The sequence below is a fragment of the Macaca thibetana genome, chromosome 7, assembly GCF_024542745.1.
Source record: "Macaca thibetana thibetana isolate TM-01 chromosome 7, ASM2454274v1, whole genome shotgun sequence".
NCBI classification, from domain to species: Eukaryota; Metazoa; Chordata; class Mammalia; order Primates; family Cercopithecidae; genus Macaca; species Macaca thibetana.
The window spans coordinates 18,900,522-18,921,101 of record NC_065584.1 but is presented as its reverse complement, the minus strand read 5'-3'; the positions used below and the strand labels follow the sequence as shown (position 1 = coordinate 18,921,101).

Sequence of the window (20,580 nt, the reverse complement as noted above, 5' to 3'; positions counted from 1 at the left end):
GCTAAACAAAATACCATTTCGAACAATTTTTATACATGAACCACTGTATCATCCTTCTATTAACTGAATTATGAACAAATGGGAAATAAGCTGACTCAAAAATTGAACAAATGAATGAATCTGTATCAAGGAATGTAAATATCTCCTCTGCTGATTCACAAGGAACCACAAAGGCTGTGAGGCATTATCTTACCACTTTGAGAAAAACCTGGGAATCAACTGTTTTTATACTGAAACATTTGAATGTTTTGGCCTGAGGCCTTTGGGCTTAAGTGAAATTCAAAGAACTAATTAACTCGACCTTACCCCCATTATTCTCAACCGAAGCAGCCAGAGGATCCTTTTAAGACTTAAGTCATCAACAAAATAGTAGCAAACTGAATTCAGCAACATATAACAAGGATTAAACAACATAATCAGATGAGATTTATGCCAGGAATGCAAGTTTGGTTCAACATTAAAAAGCCAATCAATGTAATACATCATATTAATCAAAGTCAAATATGCCCAGTTGTTCCAACAATGTCCTTTAAAATCATTTTTAAAATCCAGATATTTTAAAAAATATCTTTCAATTTGGGTTTTGTCTAACGCCTCCTCATGATTAGATTCAGGTGGTATGTTTTGGGTATGGGCAATGTTACATCCTTTTGGATATGTCATTTCAGGGGATACGGTCAGTTCTATCATTAGAGATGTTAAGCTGTATCATTTGGCTAAGGTGGTATACACCCAATTTCTCCAATAATAAAGGAATCATTTAACTTTGTGGTTCATTTTCTTAAAAATCTCTGTGGCAACAGGGATATATTTTATTTATTTATTTATTTATTTATTTATGGCAGAGACAGGGTTTTGCTATGTTGCCCAGGCTGGTCTCCAGTTCCTGGGCTCAAGCAATCCTCCCGCCTTAGCCTCCCAAAGTGTTGGGATTACAGGCATGAGCCACTATATCTTACAGGAATATATTTTTAGAATATATTCTCTATCTCCTCCTCCTGGTATGTGGCATTATATACATATTCTTGTTAAAGTACACAGGATACAATGATGCTTAGCTTCATTTTGATATTGTTTTGAACATTTTATATTAAGTTATAGAAGACTTGTACATCAGGATGCCAAAGCCCCATCAACAAAATTCTGGAGAAAAACTTTCATCTTGGTCATTAAGATAACTATCATAATTAATACATAAAATAGAATCAAAACTCATCTAAAGTTATAATTTACTGCTGCTTAATAGTAATACTGTTATTTTAGGAATAAATTTTTTATGTAGTTTAATATAAGTCACTAATTTAACTTCCCATATTTCAACCCAGCAAATCCTATAAGGTAAGGGCTCTTATATAGGAATGCATTACTTGCCTATCGAGAGAGCTTTGACTACTACTACTACTTTTGAGGCAACCCTCAAGCACTCTTAGACATCAGAGAGTCTTAAAAGGTAAAGCCAGAAATTCGAACAAATAAAATTCCAAGTTCTAAGATCTACTAATTTGTTATGTCAGGGCAAATTAAAGAGTTAAAGCATCTACTCTGACTACACCGAGTGATAGAGAGAGGTACAAATAATCCTGTAAGTCCCTTCCCAACTTTAAGACCCTCTTGGATAAACCAAGGCAATTAAACAAGAAAGTTGTAAAATAAGTCTAAGGGAAACCAGTTATTTTTAGTCAATGGGACTGTATTAATAATTTTAAATAACCAGTTTAATGTTTAATAATTTGTTCTGATAAATGGGTATCTTAAAAGTGAACCTAGATATCATATCTTTCATGAAGTGACCTTGACTCACCAAGACCAAGTTACATGCTTCCAGAATTCTCTGTGATTACTCTTTGTGATTATACTTATATAACACTGAAATGTAATAGACTATTTACTTGTTCACTCCTCCATTAAAACTATAAGGTCTTTGAAGAGAACGGTGGTGTCTTGTTTAATGTATATCCCTGGTGCCTGGTATATAGCAAACACTCATTAGATATTCGAAGAAAGAGAAAAAGAACGGAAAAGGAAAGATTACATTTCCTTTTGCTCTGCTTGGACATTTGAGTTGGAATGCTAGATTGTAATGGAGGAAAGAGTAGTGAAGGAAACTGAGGGCATGAACATGATTCCAACTCCTATAATGCACAGAAGAGGGCAAAAGTTTGATGTAGCTTAAAGAATATCAGAATTGAAATCAAAAGACTAGTGCTTGAGCATCAGTTTGACCATTTAATAGCACAGAAGTGTGAGCATTCCACCAAACCTCTTTTGGACTCCATTTCCTCATTTTAAAACGTAAATTGGATTATATGCTCACAAGGTGCCTTTTGATTATGAAAACTATGATAAAAATGATTCAATAATAAGAATAGTTAAGGCCTAAACAGTATATCATTAATTAGGACAAATATCTCAGAGAAAAAACTTATCAAGACAAGCTATAATGATCATAGAAGCTTCCTAATTTAAAAGAAGATGAAAATTCTTGGTAAGGATAAAGAAATATACTAAAATATTTGTGTTTCAATGACTCCATTTCTTTCCTAATGTGTTTTAATATGTATTTTCACACAAGGGTAATATGAACTAAATATTTTCAATATATTGTAGCAATATGACAAAAGACTTTTTCCATTTAACTATGTTTTAATGATATTAAACTTCTAGATATGGGAATATATAAATATATGAAAATATCTTTCTGACCCTAGTAAAAGCAACAATTTCTTAATACACAAAACTATACTACCTATAAGAAAAGAAAGAGAAATAGACTTAACTACACTGAAATTAAGAACTGGCCAAGAAAACACATCAAGAAAACAAAAAGGCAAGTCACAAACTGGGAAAAGATAATTGCAAACTATAAAAATTACAAAGCATTTGTATTATAAGAGTATATAAAGTAATTCTTACAGATCAATAAAAGAAATAACCCAATAGAAACACAGGAAAGAGATATGAACCCATGTTTCACAGAGAAGAAAACACAGAAGACCAAAACATATTTTAAAAGATGGTTAACCTCATTTGTAGTCAGACAAATGGAAATTAAGACCTCAATGTGACATCATTTACACTAACTGGATTTGCAAAAGTTAGAAAGTATAGCAATATCAAGTGCTGAATCAACAGGCTTTGTAAAATTGTATAACCACTTTGGAAAATAATTTGGTATTTTCTTATAACGTTCACATTCTCCATGACCCAGAAATTTCACTCCTAGTTATTTCACTACTTTAAGAAACCTGCATTTAATATCAAAAGATGAGAAATGACCCAAATGTCCAATGACAGGCAAATAAATGCATAAATTGCAGCATAAACTTACAACGCAATATTTTGCAGCAGTGAAAAAGAGGCATTAAAGCTACATGCAACAAATGGAAAACAGCACTGAATAAGTCCCTGTTATAAATTTGTTGTTGTTGTTGTAAGATATTTGGTTTTTCCTATGAATTTCCTGGAATCTAAATGATATTTTCTCCAAATATAAATTTTCATTTGCCAACAAGAAGTGCAGAGAGGGTCTTGGTCATTATTAACAGTGATGGAGGTGATGGGCTAATGTAACCCTGCCCTCACCTTTCCATTCTCCCTGACCTGCTCACCATCCACCACAGCCCCTATGCTGCTGCCTAGAAAGAGTCCTGAATTCTTTCAGAGAGATTATGGTCAGGAGCAGGTGAAACTAGAGAAAAAGAGGATGATAATGAAGAAAAAAATACGAAGGGGGTGGAATGCTTCGGGCTGAAATTAGAGTGCAGAAAATGTAGGGTATATGTGGTTCATACGATCATTCTCTCTTTGCGCTAACTTCATATATTTTTTGTTTCAATTACAATGATTCTATAACATAAACTAATTCTATTATTTAAAATCCACATTTTGTAAATGCTGCACTTCTAAGAAGTCACCTAATGAATATGACCTGAGTGGATATGTAAAATACATTAATACATCAGCTACATTTTTCTAACCTTAACTTGGACTAGCAATACAACTTAATAATTACTCTAAAAGAAAGAGAATATTTCTAGTAATACTGCTAACTTCAAGGTATGTAATTATGTGAATTCAATACATACATAATCTTTTTTGGCCCAAGTGGTCTGCAAAACATAAAATCTTAAAATACTTATATTAATCCATTAAAAATGCAGTAGTCATATTCTGTCTTTCCCACTTCCCTAGCTACAATCTCAAGCTGATTCACAAGTGCCTAGAAATAAAAATCATCCTTACTAGAAAATAAATTACCAACAAAAAATCTAACAAAAGGGAAACAAAAAAGAGGAGCAATTTATACTTATGTCCTTGAAGGAGTGAATAATCTCTCAAAACAAGACTAATTTTCTTAGGCTTTGGTAAAATATTCGCACAGCAGTTCAAAGAACTACTACACATTTTATAAATGAAATAAAATTACTGTGCAATAATACCAACTTCTATCTTGCAAATGATAAAAACAATCAATAAATCCTATTCACTTGACTAAGAAAACTCAGAAGATTAAAGTATTTTTGTTTTTGCATAGAGGGCAGTACGTGAAACAATTAAGTAGGAGCAACGTCTAAGAGTAAGATCATCATGACTCTTACTGAAGATCTCACACTTTATAACCAAGCAAGTACCATCTTAAAATTTGTTGTGCCTGGTGACTCTCACGTCCTGGCTATGTGGTGGGACTCAGAAAGAGGGTACTTTAACTGTTAGAGATTTAACCAGCCTTTTGATATGGTTTGGCTCTGTGTCCCACCCAAATCTCATCTCGAATTTAATCCCCATGTGTTGAAGGAGGAACCTGGTGGGAGGTGACTGAATCATGGCGGCAGTTCCCCCATGCTGTTCTCGTGACAGTGAGTGAGTTCTCATGAGATCTGATGGTTTAAAAGTGTTCAGCAGTTCCCCCATTGTTCCTACTCTCTCCCCTACTGCCATGTAAGACGTGCCTTGCTTTCCCTTCACCTTCTGCCATGACTGTAAGTTTCCTGAGGCCTCCCAAGCCATGAGGAACTGTGAGTCAATTAAACCTCATTTTTAAAAAAATAAATTACCCAGTCTCAGGAAGTTCTTTATAGCAGTGTGAAAACAGACTAACACACCTTTGTTAACATACTTAGTGAAATATTTTCACATGCACCTAGGAAGCTGACATCTCACAGGCAGGAATCAACAACATGGCAAGCTGGCAAGATCTTAAACTCATCACTTTACCTTAGAGGCACAACGGAAACACCAGCCTGGGCTTCTGGAAAAATTAAGCCCTTAAGTTTGACATCAGTTGATTATATATTTTAATCGAACTACTTTAGCTGTTTCCAAAAATCACCTTTACTAAGCCACATTTTTAATGTTTGCCCAACGACTTGTATCAACAAGCCAGGTGAAAAATCACTACTGCATCTGCTACAGGCGTTGATGCTCTAGGAATACACATTCACTACATCTAATATAAAGTCCCATACCACAGGAAAGTTCCTCAAAAATTTTCCAAAAAAACTTTGATTTGCTAGAGAAGTAAGTATGCTTTTTTTTAAAATGTAGAATGAAAACTATTTGTGCCCTGCTTTATTTTTGGTTTCCACGAAGCTCAGAATTAAATTTGATGTTTGACTACTGTTATTTTCTTTACCTAGTTTGAATATGGTACTTCTATTTGTATTTCCCCTGATACTGATTCTCTATTTGTATAGTTACTTTAGTACTTATGGACTTGTTATGAGCTGACTCAAATACTTTATGAAATAGGCATGGAATAAATAAATGATACCTAATAGAGCACTTTATTTAATTATCCCAGGTCTATGAACAGAATGATTTGTATCATTTTAGAAGAGATCCAAGAAAAAGAGGTGATAATATAAAACATGTAGAAAATAACCAAATGATAAGACCCTATATTAGTCCATTTTCAAAATGCTATAAAGAGCTGCCCAAGACTGAGTAATTTATAAAGGAAAGAGATTTAATTGACTCGCAGCTCAGCATGGCTGGGGAGGCCTCAGGAAACTTACAACAATCATGGTAGAAGGCAAAGCGGAAGCAAGGCAACTTCTTCACAAGGTGGCATGAAGGAGAAGTGCGTGAGATCACAGGAAAAACTACCATTTATAAAACCATCAGATCTTGTGAGAATTCATTCACTATCACAACAGCAGCATAGGGGAAACCGCCCCCATAATCCAATCACTTCCCACCAGGTTCCTCCCTTAACACCCGGAAATTACAATTCAAAATGAGATTTGGCTGGGGACACAAAGCTAAACCACATCAGACCCTGCTCACGCCTGTAATCCTAGTATCTTGGGAGGCTGATGCAGAGAGATTGCCTGAGGTGAGGACTTTAAGACACAGCCTGGCCAACATGGTGAAACCCTGTCTCTACTTAAAATACAAAAATTAGCTGGGCGTGGTGGTGCATGCCTGTCATCCCAGTTACCTGGGAGGCTGAGGCAGGAGGGTTGATGGAACACAGGAGGTGGAGGCTGAAGTGAGCAGAGATCACCACTGCACTCCAGCCTGGGTAACAGACAGAGCGAGACCCTGTCTCAAAAAAAAAAATATATATATATATATACACACACAACCATCATTGTATAGTCTGACTCTATGAAGGAATTCAGGAAGTGAAAAGAAAAATGTTTCTTTGAAAAGAAAGAGATATTCATAACAACATATGAATTCATAAAGAATATATGCATTCATAAAGAACATATGCATTCATAACATATGAATTCAAAAAGAATTTTCTAATAAAACTTCATGACCAAAATAAATGTAGCATATGACAATAATTTTTGAATTAGCAAAATGAAACCCTTTACCAATCTGTGTAAATTTAAAAAATATGAAATCCTTTAATTTATCTCAAGACTAATTTTCTGCAAGAACATAAAAGTCTTCTGTGAGAGAGAGGTTACTTAACAATATTTTGAAAGAAAAGGTACCTTTTCTCAAACATGGATATCGGAATAATTTTATAATTCCATAGTCATCAGCTGTAACTAAAACTTGGCCAATATAATTTCCATCTACTGAATTTATATCGTTGATATCTGAATACTTGGGCCAAATTCCATTTACTTCAAGGCCTGAAACACATGTCCATGAAGCCCAATGAACACCTTTTATTTCTTCTGTACTTGTCACTTCTTTTCCCCCTAAAAATAAATCAAGAGTCTTAATTTAAGAAGTTATTTCATTTGATTTTCTCAAGCCTAAACTGTACTGAGAACATAGTAAATTCCAAAATTTAATGAATCGTCTCACCCCACTTAGAAGAAAATACATAAATAGGTAGGTAAGTTTGGGTTAAGAGAAAAGAAAACTAAATGCAAGAAATTTATAAAAAGCTACTACAAAAATTATACTGATTCAGAGACAGACATTGCCTTGAATGTTTAGCTTAGCAGGTTCCCTTATGTGGAGAAGAAAACTGAATCCTATTTAAAAAATGATACAGATTAGTCATAACAGGGTAAGTTATAAAAAAAAAAGGTAAAAGCTATGAGAAAGTGGCAAATCAGGTATTATAAAAGAAGCCTAAGATACATAGTTGAGGAAAAAAAGAGAGAACTAGAAAAGACCAAGAAGAAAGGATGAGTGTAGGATAATATATTTACATTAGGTAGACTGTTAATGAAAAACTTTTGGGGAGATGCATTCATTGAATTATGCAGCTTATTTTATGTAACAGGTTCTTGGAAGATAGTGACTAATTTCCTAAGCATCACAACAAATAAAGTACTATGCAGTGGCCGGGTGCAGTGGCTCACACCTGTAATCCCAGTACTTTGGGAGGCCGAGACAGGCAGATCACTGAAGGTCAGGAGTTCAAGACCAGCCTGGCCAATATGGTGAAACCTCATCTCTACTAAAAATACAAAAACTAGCTGGGCATGGTGGCGGGCACCTGTAATATCAGCTACTCAGGTGGCTGAGGCAGGAGAATCACTTGAACCCTGGAGGCAGACGCTGTAGTGAGCTGAGAACATGCCACTACACTCCAACCTGGACAACAGAGCGAAACTCTGTCTCAAAAAAAAAAAAAAAAAAAATTACTAAGAGGTAATATTTCGATGATTCTGCTTTTATCCCATTCATTCACGCACTCACTCACTTGCTAATTTATTTACTTATTTGTTTAGTTAGAGCCATGGTCTTGCTCTTTCACCCAGGCTGGAGTTCACTGGCATGATCTTGGCTCCCTGCAGCCTTGAACTCCCAGCTGAAATGATCCTCCCACTGCAGGTGCATGCCACCACACCCTGCTCTTTCTTTTTTCTTTTTGGTAGAGATGGGTCTCACCATGTTCCCTGACTGTTCTCAAACTCCTGGGCTCAAGAGATCCTCCCGCCTCGGCCTCCCAAAGTGCTAGGATTACAAGCATGAGTCACTGCACATAGCCTATTCTTCTCTTTTAAAATTTTTGGTTGAAATTCTGTTTTTCAAAGTTAGTTAGTTATTAATATTTGCAAAGTTTATTTATTTTTTTGAGACAGCTTCTTGATCTGTTACCTAGCTGGAGTGCAATGGCAACATAACGGCTCACTGCAGCCTCATCCTCCCAAGCTCAAATGGCCCTCCCGTCCCGACCTCCCAAATAGCTGGGACCACAGGTGCATACCACCATACCCGGCTAGTTTTTGTATTTCTAGTAAAGGTGGGGTTTTGCCATGTTGCCCAGGCTGGTCTCAAACTCCTGGGCTCAAGCTGTCGGTACACTGTGGCCTCCCAAAGTGCTGGGATTACAGGCGTGAGCCACCATGCCCAGCCTGCAAAGTTTATTTGAGATAAACACAAAAAACAAATAATTTATTGGTCACACATTTCCAGTAATTATATTCACTTAATTAGTTCCACCCACAAAAATGGCATTTTGACTCTCTAAGATACAGTGGTACTTTACCATACACTATGATCATGGTATGGAATTCAATAAAGAGAGAATCTGTTTTAGATCCTCCAGCCAAAGGAGTTTTAATTAAGAACCAAAGGATTTAGAGTAGTAGTTGCCAAGGACTGGGAGAGGTAGAAGTGGGGGCCAGGTGGGGGTGGATATAAGGAGATGTAAGTTTCAGTTATACAGGATGAATAAATTCAAAAGATCTAATACACAGTGTGTTGACTATGGTTAATAATGCTGTTACTGTATGATGTATCTGAAATTTGCTAAGAGAGTGGAATTTAAATGTTCTCACCACACACACACACAAATGGTAACTATGTGAAGTGACCGACACATCATTTAGCTTGATTGAGGAAATTGTTTCACAATGTATATATCAAAACTTTACATTGTACATTTTCAATATATACAATTTTTTAATGTCAATTATACCTCAATAAAGTTGGAATAAAACCCAAAAGGATTTCAATATAATAAGGCAGCCTTACAGAAAAGTCTACAATGCCTGAAATACCAGCTCAGATCTTCTTTGATTTCCTACGTCAAATGTAACTTAAAATCTGCTTCTAGTAAAACTCTAAAATATTGTATAGGCACTACAAATCTATAATTTGCTAGAAATTGTTACCTGGCATTCTATAAAAAAGTCTTTTCCCATTTCCATCATTTGTCTGCAAATATCTACTGTCTGAAGACCAGTCCAGATGAGTGATGAAACTAAGGGATCCCAAACACTCGCCAACTTTTTTATAACGCTGAGCAACTCCATAAATATCAACTGAGCTGTCATTGCATCCAACAGCAAGGTAAGTTCCATCTGGTGAATATTTTAATTCATGAATTGCCTCCTTCCTATCTTTAATATGTACAACTTCCGTCATATCTCTGTTAAAAAGAAAAAATGAGACTACATGAACAGAAGTCACAACAGAATTAATTCCGTTTCAAACATGTCTAAAATGACTATGAAGCCGTATCAAGTGTTTATAAAAATAAACGTAAATAACACAAGTAGTATTAATTCAGGAACAATACATTGCTGAACAGAAATACATGGAAACAATATATGCCAAATGTTCAGGAAAATGCTGAATTTCAGTTTCTAAATTAAGTACTTTAGAGATCCATACTAAATTTCTGGAGTTAACAAAGAATAAAGGAAATAAAGTAACAAATTTTTATGGTAAAAGAAGTTCTTTGTAAATATGGAGTTTATGAAAAATGTTTAATTTAAACACTATAATTTTCAAAAAATTTTTTTTGTAAGGAGCTAAATATGCAAAATTACATTCAAGAAATAATAAAGGATGAATTCATCTATATTACTTCAGTTTTATTTTATTTTATTTTATTTTATTTTATTTTATTTTATTTTATTGAGGCAGAGTCTGGGTCTGTTGCTCAGGCTGGAGTCCAGTGGCACGATCTTGGCTCACTGCAATCTCCACCTCCTAGGTTCAAGCGATTCTCACCTCGTGCCTCAGCCTCCCGAATAGCTGGGATTACAGGTGCACACCACCGTACCTGGTTAATTTTTTTGACCTTTTTAAATAGAACACACATTCCTCCATTAGGGACCATGTTGAGCAGTGAAGTGGAACTTTTTTTCAATGATGACTTCTTATGGAGTATCCAAAATAATACAGATATTAGTAACAGCCAAAAAATAGAAAAATATGTAGTAAAACACCACTGAGTTTCCAAAGTTGTGGAGTTTGTGGGCAGGAGGAGGAGAAGCAGAGGCAGGGAAAAAAGATAGGAGGAAGTAAAAATTCTTATTTCCAATCAGTGTCAGAGACTTTTCTCCAGATAAATTTTGCCTTCATCAACTTCTGACTGTTACATGGGCAAGAATTAATCTTCAGTTGTATTTGAGTCACTATACAGCTGTGGGCCTGTTAATTATAGTACTTAGTGATTACCCTAATCAAAGTAGTGTTAGAAACAGAAATAGAAAAATGAGCCCCAAAATAAATCCAAGATTGCATTCTTCGAACCTTCTGTACTTTTTTTTTTTTTTTTAAAGTTTCCCTGGTTAACATCACTTTTGCCTCTTTGCAGGGTCCTCTTCCTATGCATAGACTCATACAGCTGCCTATGCATTTCCCAGGGACTCCTTCAAGTTAACATTAAATCCATATACCTTATTGCCCTTTGCTCCATATCCATCCATCCATCCATCCATTCCTTCCTCCCTATATGGAATAAGATTTTTAAGAAAAGTCTAAGACACTATTTGGCAGCTTTGACTTTTCATGCCTCCTTTATTTAAAATTTTATAATTATAATCACCTTCATGACCTTCATCAAAATGCTTCTGGAAAATTCTTCAGAAGTATTTTGGTATTTTTTATAGCATTTTTGTTCTAGAGACTTAATTGCTCCCAATTAATGAGAAGAATGGTTTATGTCCAAGGTTTTCTGTTAACATGCCCCCTGCTCACCAACACACGCACGCGCGCGCACACACACACACACACACATGGTAGAAGATAACAGAGAGAGATTCTGGTTGATTGATTGGTTTTTTAGTATGAATAATATTGCCATGTCAATATTATGAATTATATGACTACTCTCTCACACGAAGAGTTTCTCTGACAAATTTAAAGGAAAGATGACAACTATTAGATGAAAATTTGTTAATTTTTAAAAAACATTCTGAATTAAGTCTTCTGGGAGACTAATATATGATTACTATGGTTTCTTTTAAGAAGAAGAGGGAGGCAAAAGCCTGGGAATACTCATACATGAACAGTTCATAATACATCACAAAGTAAAGGTACAGAGTTGATCAGAGCATACAACAGAAGAATCCATTTCCAGCTGAGTGATTCTGGGGAGACATATCAAAGGAAGTGGAGTAGATAGCTATGACGTCTACATTTTATTCCGATGAATGAATGAGATTTAGCTCAGCAGAAGACAGGAACTGGAGGTAAAGACCCATGTTTCAGCAGAGACAATAGGATGTGAAAGAGGTGATGGCAAGAGAAAGTATTCAAGTTCAGCTTGCGACGGCCACTGTAGTTGAATGGACACAAACAAGTGGCCTCTGGTGTGAACTCAGTCTGCTGAGGGAGGCTGAGGGAAAATCATGAAGGGGGCCTCATATGTCTTGTTAAGATTTTTGGCCTTAATTTGTGAGGTTAAGCTAGGATAAGATGTACCAGTCAGATCGCTGATTTGGTTCCAAGGTAAAAAAACAAATTAGGCTGGGTGTGGTGGCTCATGCCTGTAATTCCAGCACTTTGGGAGGCCGAGGTGGGCAGATCACGAGGTCAGATGGAGACCATCCTGGCCAAGATGGTGAAACCCTATCTCTACTAAAAGTACAAAAAATTAGCCCAGCGTGGTGGCATGCACCTGTAATCTCAGCTACTTGGAAGGCTGAGGCAGGAGAATCACTTGAACCTGGGAGGCAGAGGTTGCAGTGAGCCGAGATCACGTCACTGCGCTCCAGCCTGGAAGACAGGGCGCGACTCCATATCAAAAAAAAAAAAATTAAAGGAGCATACTAATAGGATCAAGACCAATTAGAAGGTTACTGCAGATGATGGTTTCTCAGACTTCAGAAAAAAGTGAGCTTCTTTAAAATACAATGTAGTATAATATTCCATACTATTATAGGATATAATACATACTATAGGTTAAAGATACAATTCTAATCTTATTCACAAACCTTAATTAAAATGTTCCTAGAAAATTAATTAGGAAAGCAAAATCAACAGGATGTGGCGGTGATGGATTACAGATGTTAGGTTCAGGAGAAAGAGGTATCAAGGAAAACGCCCAGGTTTTTGCTTAGGTACATGGATAATGGTGCCATTCACTAGGATAGGGTCCATGGACAGACGATCAGTTTGGGAGGGATATCATGAGTTCAGTTTTGGAAATGCTGAGTTGGAGGTGCCTTTGAGACATCCAAGTGATGTTAAATAAGTAACTGGATATGCACAGCTCAAGTTTTGAGATAACGGCTGGAGCTGTGCATCCGGGGTCATCAGGCTATGCATGGTAACTGATGGCAGAGGCAGAATGAGACTAGCAGAATGAGACTACCTAGAAAATATAGAGCAAATATAGAGAAAATATAGAGCAAAAAGAAGAGAAACTCTAGGCCTGAGCCTTGAGGAACTCTAATATTTACTTGCTGGGCAAAAGTTAATTAGCCTATGAAGAAAATGGGGCTAGAGAAGTAAGCTGAAAACATAAAGAGAACAAACACCTAAAAGCCAAGGGAGAAAGCATTTTGAGAAGCAGCAAGTGGTTAAGAGAATCAAATACTGCTGGGAATTCAAGCTAAATGAGAAGTGAAAAATGTCTCCTAGTTTTAGGGACATAGGGTACAATTTTTCAACATAAAGCTGAAAGTAAAAGCCATATAGGAAAAAGGATAGAGGTTGATAATTAGAGGAAAAGAGAGATTAAAGTTAGACAGTTTTATGAGAAATACTCCTGTGAAAGGGAAGAAAGTAGAAATGTGATGTAAGAGAGAGACACTTTGGTTTGAGGCATGAAACTTAATATGGGACACACTGAGCATGTTCTAATAGGGCTCTTTGGTGGGGGTGCAACCAACCATTTGATGTGAAAAAATAATGGACGTACACAAAGAGTTACTTTTTTAAAGCCAGGAGACAACTTTTGGAACTCACTACTCCCAAGAAGCAGAGCAGAAAAACTATAAATAATTTGAAAAAAAATTTAAATGAATGTGTGATTTCTTCAGCAAAAACTATCACAATCCCTTTTAAAGTTGATAAAATGTGGTAGTAACACTGTCAGAGACAGACAAGTGGCTAGCCATTGATAGAATTTAAAATGACAATTTGACTGGGCATGGTGGCTCACGCCTGTAATCCCAGCACTTTCAGAGGCCAAGGTAGGAGGATTGCTTGAGCCCAGGAGTTTGAGATCAAGTGGGCAAAATGACAAGATTACATCTCTACAAAAAATTAAAACATTAGCTAGGCATGGTGGCTACTTCCAAGTAGTCACAGCTACTTGGAAGGCTGAGATGGGAGGATCGCTTGAGCCCAGGAGTTGGAGGCTGCAGTGAGCTGTGATTGTGTTACTGAACTCCAGCCTGGGCAACAGAGCAAGACCTTGTCTCAATCAATCAATAAACAAAACGACAATTTTATATATTTACAACTATTAATAGTCTATCCCATACCCTGTAGGAAACCTTACTCCATCTTCAGCATAATTTGTTAGCCTTGCTAATCAAGCTCTTCCACTATTATGAAGTCTCCCTAACTATTCATGAGAAGGAATGGGTGCCTCTGAGGAGTTTGCTGTTGATAACACAGTGTAGCTTACTATAAGTCAAAGTTCCATATGTGTATATATAATTTTCTATTTTAAAATATTTGTAAGTTTTCATTTGACTCTATGATATGAGCATTTTTTTAACAGAAAATGGTGGGAAGTGAGGACAGCAAAATGGTAGAAAAGGACATTCCAATGCTACTTCCCTTGCAGAAATACCAATTTGAATCATCCATGCATAAAAATACCTTCACAAAGGAGACAGACACATGAAAATCCCTTCAAAAAATTAATTAATCCAGGAGCTGGTTTTCTGAAAAAATTAATAAAATAAATAGACTGCTAGCTAGACTAATGAAGGAGAAAAGAGAGAAGAATCAAATAGACATAATAACAAATGATAAAGGGGATATCACCACTGACCCCACAGAAATACAAACAAGCATCAGAGAATACTATAAACACCTCTATGCATATAAACCAGGAAATGTAAAAGAAATGGATAAATTCCTGGACACATACACCCTCCAAAGACTGAATCAGGAAGAAGCTGAATCCCTGAATAGACCATTAACAAGTTCTAAAATTGAGGCACTAATAAATAGCCTACCAACCAAAAAAAGCTTCGGACCAGATGAATTTGTAGCTGAATTCCATCAGAAATACAAAGAGGAGCAGATACCCTTTCTTCTGAAATAGCCCAACAATTGACAAGGAGGGACTCCTCCCTAACTCATTTTATGAGGCCAGCAACATCTTGATACCTAAACCTGCCAGAGATCCAACAAAAAACTTCAGGCCAGTATCCCTGATGAATATCAGTGCAAAAATCCTCAATAAAATACTGGCAAACTGAATCCAGCAGCACATCAAAAAGCTTATCCACCACAATCAAGTAGGCTTCATCCCCGAGATGCAAGGCTGGTTCAACAAACGCAAATCAATAAACGTAATTCATCACATAAACAGATCTGAAAACAAAGACCATATGATTATCTTAATAGATGCAGAAAACACCTTTGATAAAATTCAGCATCCCTTCATGTTAAAACCTCTCAATAAACTAGGTATTGAAGGAACATCCCCCAAAATAATAAGCTGTTTATGACAAACCCACAGCCAATATCATACTGAATATGCAAAAGCTGGAAACATTCCCCTTGAAAACTGGCACAAGACAAGGATGTCCTCTCTTCACCACTCCTATTCAACACAGTATTGAAGTTCTGGCCAGGGAAATGAGACAAGAAAAAGAAATAAAGTGTATTCAAATAGGAAGAGAGGAATTCAGATGGTCTTTGTTTGCAGATGATATGATCCTGTATCTAGAAAACTCCATCGTCTCAGCCCAAAAGCTTCTAAAGCTGATAAGCAATTCCAGCAAAGTCTCAGGATATAAAATCAATGTGTAAAAGTCACAAGCATTCCTATACACCAACAACAGGCAAGCAGAGAGCCAAATTATGAATGAACTCCCATTTGCAATTGCTACAAAGAGAATAAAATACCTAGGAATACAGCTAATAAGGGAAGTAAAAGGCGTCTTTAGGAGAACTACAAACCACTGCACAAGGAAATAAAAAAGAACACAAATGAAAATATTCCATGCTCCTGGATAGGAAGAATGAGTATCACGAAAATTGCCATACTGCCCAAAGTAATTTATAGATTCAATGCTATTCCCATTAAACTACTACTGATATTCTTCGAAGAATTAGAAAAAAAACTACTTAAGAAATCATACGGAACCAAAATAGAGCCCGTACAGCCAAGTCAATCCTAAGCAAAAAGAACAAGGCAGGAAGCATCATGCTACTGGACCTCAAACTGTATTACAAGGTTACAGTAACCAAAACAGCATCATACTGGTATAAAAACAGATGCATAGACCAATGGAACAGAATAGAGAATTCAGAAATAAGACCACACATCTACAACCATCTGATCTTCAACAAACCTGACAAAAACAAGCAATGGGGAAAGGATTTCCTATTCAATAAATGGTGCTGGGAAAACTGGTTAGCCATATGCAGAAAACTGAAACTGGACCCCTTCCTTATACCTTATACAAAAATTAACTCAAGAAGGATTAAAGACTTAAATGTAAAACACAAAATTATAAAAACCCTAGAAGAAAATTTAGGCAATACCACTCAGTTCATAGGCATGGGCAAAGATTTCATGATGAAATCGTTAAAAGCAACTGCAACAAAAGCAAAAATTGACAAATGGGATCTAATTAAAGAGTTTCTGTGCAATAAAAGAAACTATCATCAGGGCAAAGAAGCAACCTGCGGAGTGGGAAAAAATTTTTGCAATCTATCCATCTGACAAAAGTCTAATATCCAGAGTCAACAAGGAACTTAAGCAAATTTACAAGAAAAAAACAAACCACCCCATTAAAAAGTGGGGAAAGGACATGAGCGGACACTTCTCAAAAGAAGACATTTATGCGGCCAAGAAACGTATGTAAAAAAGCTCAATATCACCAAGCATTAGAAAAATGCAAATCAAAACCACATTGAGATACCATCTCATGTCAGTCAGAATGACAATTATTAAAAAGTCAAGAAACAACACATGCTGGTGAGGTTGAAGAGAAAGAGGAATGCTTTTACACTGTTGGCAGGAATGTGAATTAGTTCAACCATTGTGGAAGATGGTGTGGCAATTCCTTAAAGATCTAGAACCAGAAATACCATTTGTCCCAGCAATCCCATTACTGGGTATATACACAAAGAAATATAAATGATTCTATTACAAAGATGCATGCATGTGTATGTTTATTGCAGCACTATTCACAATAACAAAGACATGGAATCAACCCAAATGCCCATCAATGATAGACCAGATAAAGAAAGTGGTACAAGTATACCTTGGAATACTATGCAGCCATTAAAAGGAAAGAGATCATGTCCTTTGCAGGGACAAGGATGGAGCAAGAAGCCATTATCCTCAGCAAACTAATGCAGGAACAGAAAAGCAAACACCGCATATTCTTACTTATAAGTGAGAGCTGAACAATGAGAACATATGGACACAGGGAGAGGAAGAACACACACTGAGGCCTTTCAGGGGGTGGGGTGGGGGAGGGGGAGCATTAGGAAAAATAGCTAAGGCATACTGAGCTCAAACCATTTATGCCTGGTGCTCCATTACTGGAATGCCAAGCTTGTGGGAATTATTTATATCTTACAGCTCAAGGTCATTGCCAAGGTCTGATTTTTCATTAAAAAAAAAAAATTTGCAACCTCCGGTATAAATGGGTTAACACCTAGGTGATGCAGCAAACCACCATGGCATATGTTTACCTACGTAACAAACCTGCACATCCTACACATGTACCTTGTAACTTAAAATAAAAATTAAAATAAAAAATATGTTCATAAGAGCTAAGAAAACATGGTGAGAGATTATAGAATCTGTGTGTAACACAGCAATAAGGAAAGACATATTTGAAGAAGGGGGGAAAGACAGTTTTACATTACTCATGTCACCCCTTCCCTCAAGCCAACCTAAGTGTCCATCAGTGTATGAATGAATAAAGAAATAGATATACTATTCATTCTTAAAAAGGAAGAAAATCAGCTGGGCACAGTGGCTCACGCCTATAATCCCAGCATTTTCAGAAGCTTAGGCGGGAGGATTGCTTGAGGCCAGGAGTTTGAGACAAGCCTGGGCAACATAGTGAGGCCTAGGCTCTATAAAAATTTTTAAAAATAATTTTAGAAAAGGAAGAAAATCCTGTCATTTGCTACAACATGGATGAACCTGGTGTACATTATGCTTAGTGAAATAAACCAGGCAGAGAAAGACAGATACTGCATGATCTCACTTATATCTGGAATCTAAAAAAGTCAAACATAGCAGAGAGTAGATTGGTGGTTAACAGGGATTAGGAGTATGGGTGGGAAATGGGGAGATGTTGGTTAAAAAGTACAAAGTTTCAGTTAGAACGAGTGAATCAGTTCTGAAGATATACTGTATGGCACGGTGATCAGAGTTAATAATAATGTAGAATATACTTGAAAATTGCTAAGACAAATTTTAAATGTTCGCACCCTTTAAGTGGTTAAGTATGTGAGGTGATGGATATATTAACTAGCTTGATGTAATCATTTCACAAAGTATAACCAAAATCTCATGTTGTATTTCGTAAATATATACAGTTTTCGTTAATTATGCCTTAATGAAGCTGGGGGTACACAAAAATAAATTTTTAAAAAGGCAGACTGGTTACAAAATACTTTTAAAATTGTTAACAGTTTTTATTATGAAGAAAAGATAAGTTTGAAGAAGATACTGTGGCTTTACCCTGGCACACCATCTTATATACTAATTTAAGAATCATGATGTGAGATTCTAATTCATTCTATTTTCTTCCAACTCTAACATCAACCCCACTCCTGGTGCAGGTACTTTAATATGTTATGAGCCAGGCACGGTAGCTCAGGCCTGTAATCCCACCACTCTGGGAGGCTGAGGCAGGCGGATCACAAGGTCAGGAGATCAAGACCATCCTGGATAACATGGTGAAACCCCATCTCTACTAAAAATACAAAAAAAAAAAAAAAAAAAAGCTGGGCGTGGTGGCGCGCACCTGTAGTCCCAGCTACTCGGTAGGCTGAGGCAGGAGAATCTCTTGAACCTGGGAGGCAGAGGTTGCAGTGAGCCGAGATTGCAGCACTGTACTCCAGCCTTGTGACAAAGAAAGACTCTATCTCAAAAAAAAAAAAAAAAAAAAAAAAAAAAAAAAAAAAAAAGTTATGTTTAGTAATGAATCCTGCTTTACCATACGGAGAATACAAAGCAAATCAAGAAGAAATAGTAACCAGGTAAATTCAGATGGATTAAGAAGACCATTTTCTGAGTTAGAATTTTGTGGTTCACCTTTAAAGGCATTTAATAATCAGAATAACCCTTTCAATACTATTAGCAAGTTGGATTCAGGTGCTAAAATACAGCCTTATTAGGAATAAATACCTTTTCAGCCAGTCTACTGCATTCAATAACTGAAAGAGCAAGTAAATGTATAACTAAAAAAAATCACTACTTTTGAATGCATACCAGCTATATGATAGGAATTCTTAAGTGTTTTACATGCATCTTAAATTCTTGTAAAACCTCTATAAGTGAGCACTCCAATTCCAGCACTTCCAATACTTTCAGTTCTTACAGACAAGAAAAAATGAAGCTGATCATGAATATTAATTATTATTCATAAGTAATGACCAGGTGTTTCTAATATTTCTAACCTGCAAAACTAAAGAGCAGCCTCCAAAGAAATTAAACAACCAATGAGAAAAAGAACAGACGTTTAATCTTAGATGATGATAGTTACAGAGATTCTAGAATCAATGATCAAATCAGTGCCCAAATTATAATAGTATGGATAGCCCAACAGGGAGGTTTCATAGTCTTTCATCTCTGTTTAAGAAGCTGTTTCAGCATGACAAAATAAAGTAATATGACATATTTATAGAGCTCTGGGGAAAAAGCTTTAATTTATATTCAAATGTTATATTCATATTTTTTTAAATATGAGGTACCTAGAGTAGTCAAATTATGTCTTTCATAGAGACCCAGAAAGTAGAATGATGGTTGTCAGGGGCTTAGGAGATAGAACAATGGGTATTATTTTTTACTGGGTACAGAGTTTCCATTTGGGAAGATGAAAAAGTTCTGAAGCTAGAGGGTGGTGATGGTTGCACAACAATGTGAATGTACTTAATGGCACTGGATTTTACATTTAAAAATGTTTGAAATGTGAAGTTTATATATTTTACCACAATAAACAATGTTAATTTAAGAGAAAAGTCTCAGCATATCTCATTATAAAAACCGGTCTGAGAAAGGGGAATCAGCATGTGTAGAAACTCAGAAGTACAAGAAAACATAATGTATCTGTCCTAATGGGGAGATGTTGGTTAAAGAGTACAAAGTTTCAGTTAGAATGAGTGAATAAGTTTTGAAGATACACTGTATGGCACGGTAATATAGGAAAGGAGTTTCCTATAGATGAAAGAAACTGGGGTACTGAGAAATAGGCTGGAAAGATGGGCACTACATACCATGTGAAGGATTATGAGCTTCATCCTAAGGACAGTACAAAGCCTTTATCATACTTTAGAAACAAGAGGAAAGCACACAAACATGTTTGAAAAGGAATCACCATCACTGTGGAGTGAAGAAAGGTCTTGAGGGAAGCAAAACAGGAGGTAAGAAGATCAGCTACGAGGCTGTTCCACCAATCCAGTTAGTAGATGACAGAAGCCTACACAAGAGTACAATGGTGAGAACAGAAGGAACGAGATTAATTTGAGAGCTATTTCGGAAGTAGACTCTCCAGAACTCTTGAATTAACTACACAGGGGAGGCAAAAGAGAGAACTGTGTTAA

The 20,580-nt window shown here is 36.2% G+C and overlaps 1 protein-coding gene across 13 annotated transcripts in view; it reads right to left on the bottom strand.

Annotated features, from left to right (window-relative positions):
• Nucleotides 1-20,580, bottom strand: part of EML5 (EMAP like 5) — a 189,301-nt gene that overhangs the window by 103,163 nt on the left and 65,558 nt on the right. For 12 of the 13 annotated variants that reach the window (XR_007727537.1, XM_050798515.1, XM_050798514.1 and 9 more), the window contains exons 9-10: nt 9,537-9,793; nt 6,948-7,160 (exon numbers count right to left, since the gene is read on the bottom strand). Coding sequence is in view for 12 of the 13 variants with exons in the window: in XM_050798515.1 (XP_050654472.1) it covers nt 6,948-7,160; nt 9,537-9,793 (470 nt within the window). In the remaining variant the exon portion in view is untranslated. The remainder of the gene's footprint in view (nt 1-6,947; nt 7,161-9,536; nt 9,794-20,580) is intronic. The other variant, XM_050798518.1, reaches the window with a different exon arrangement.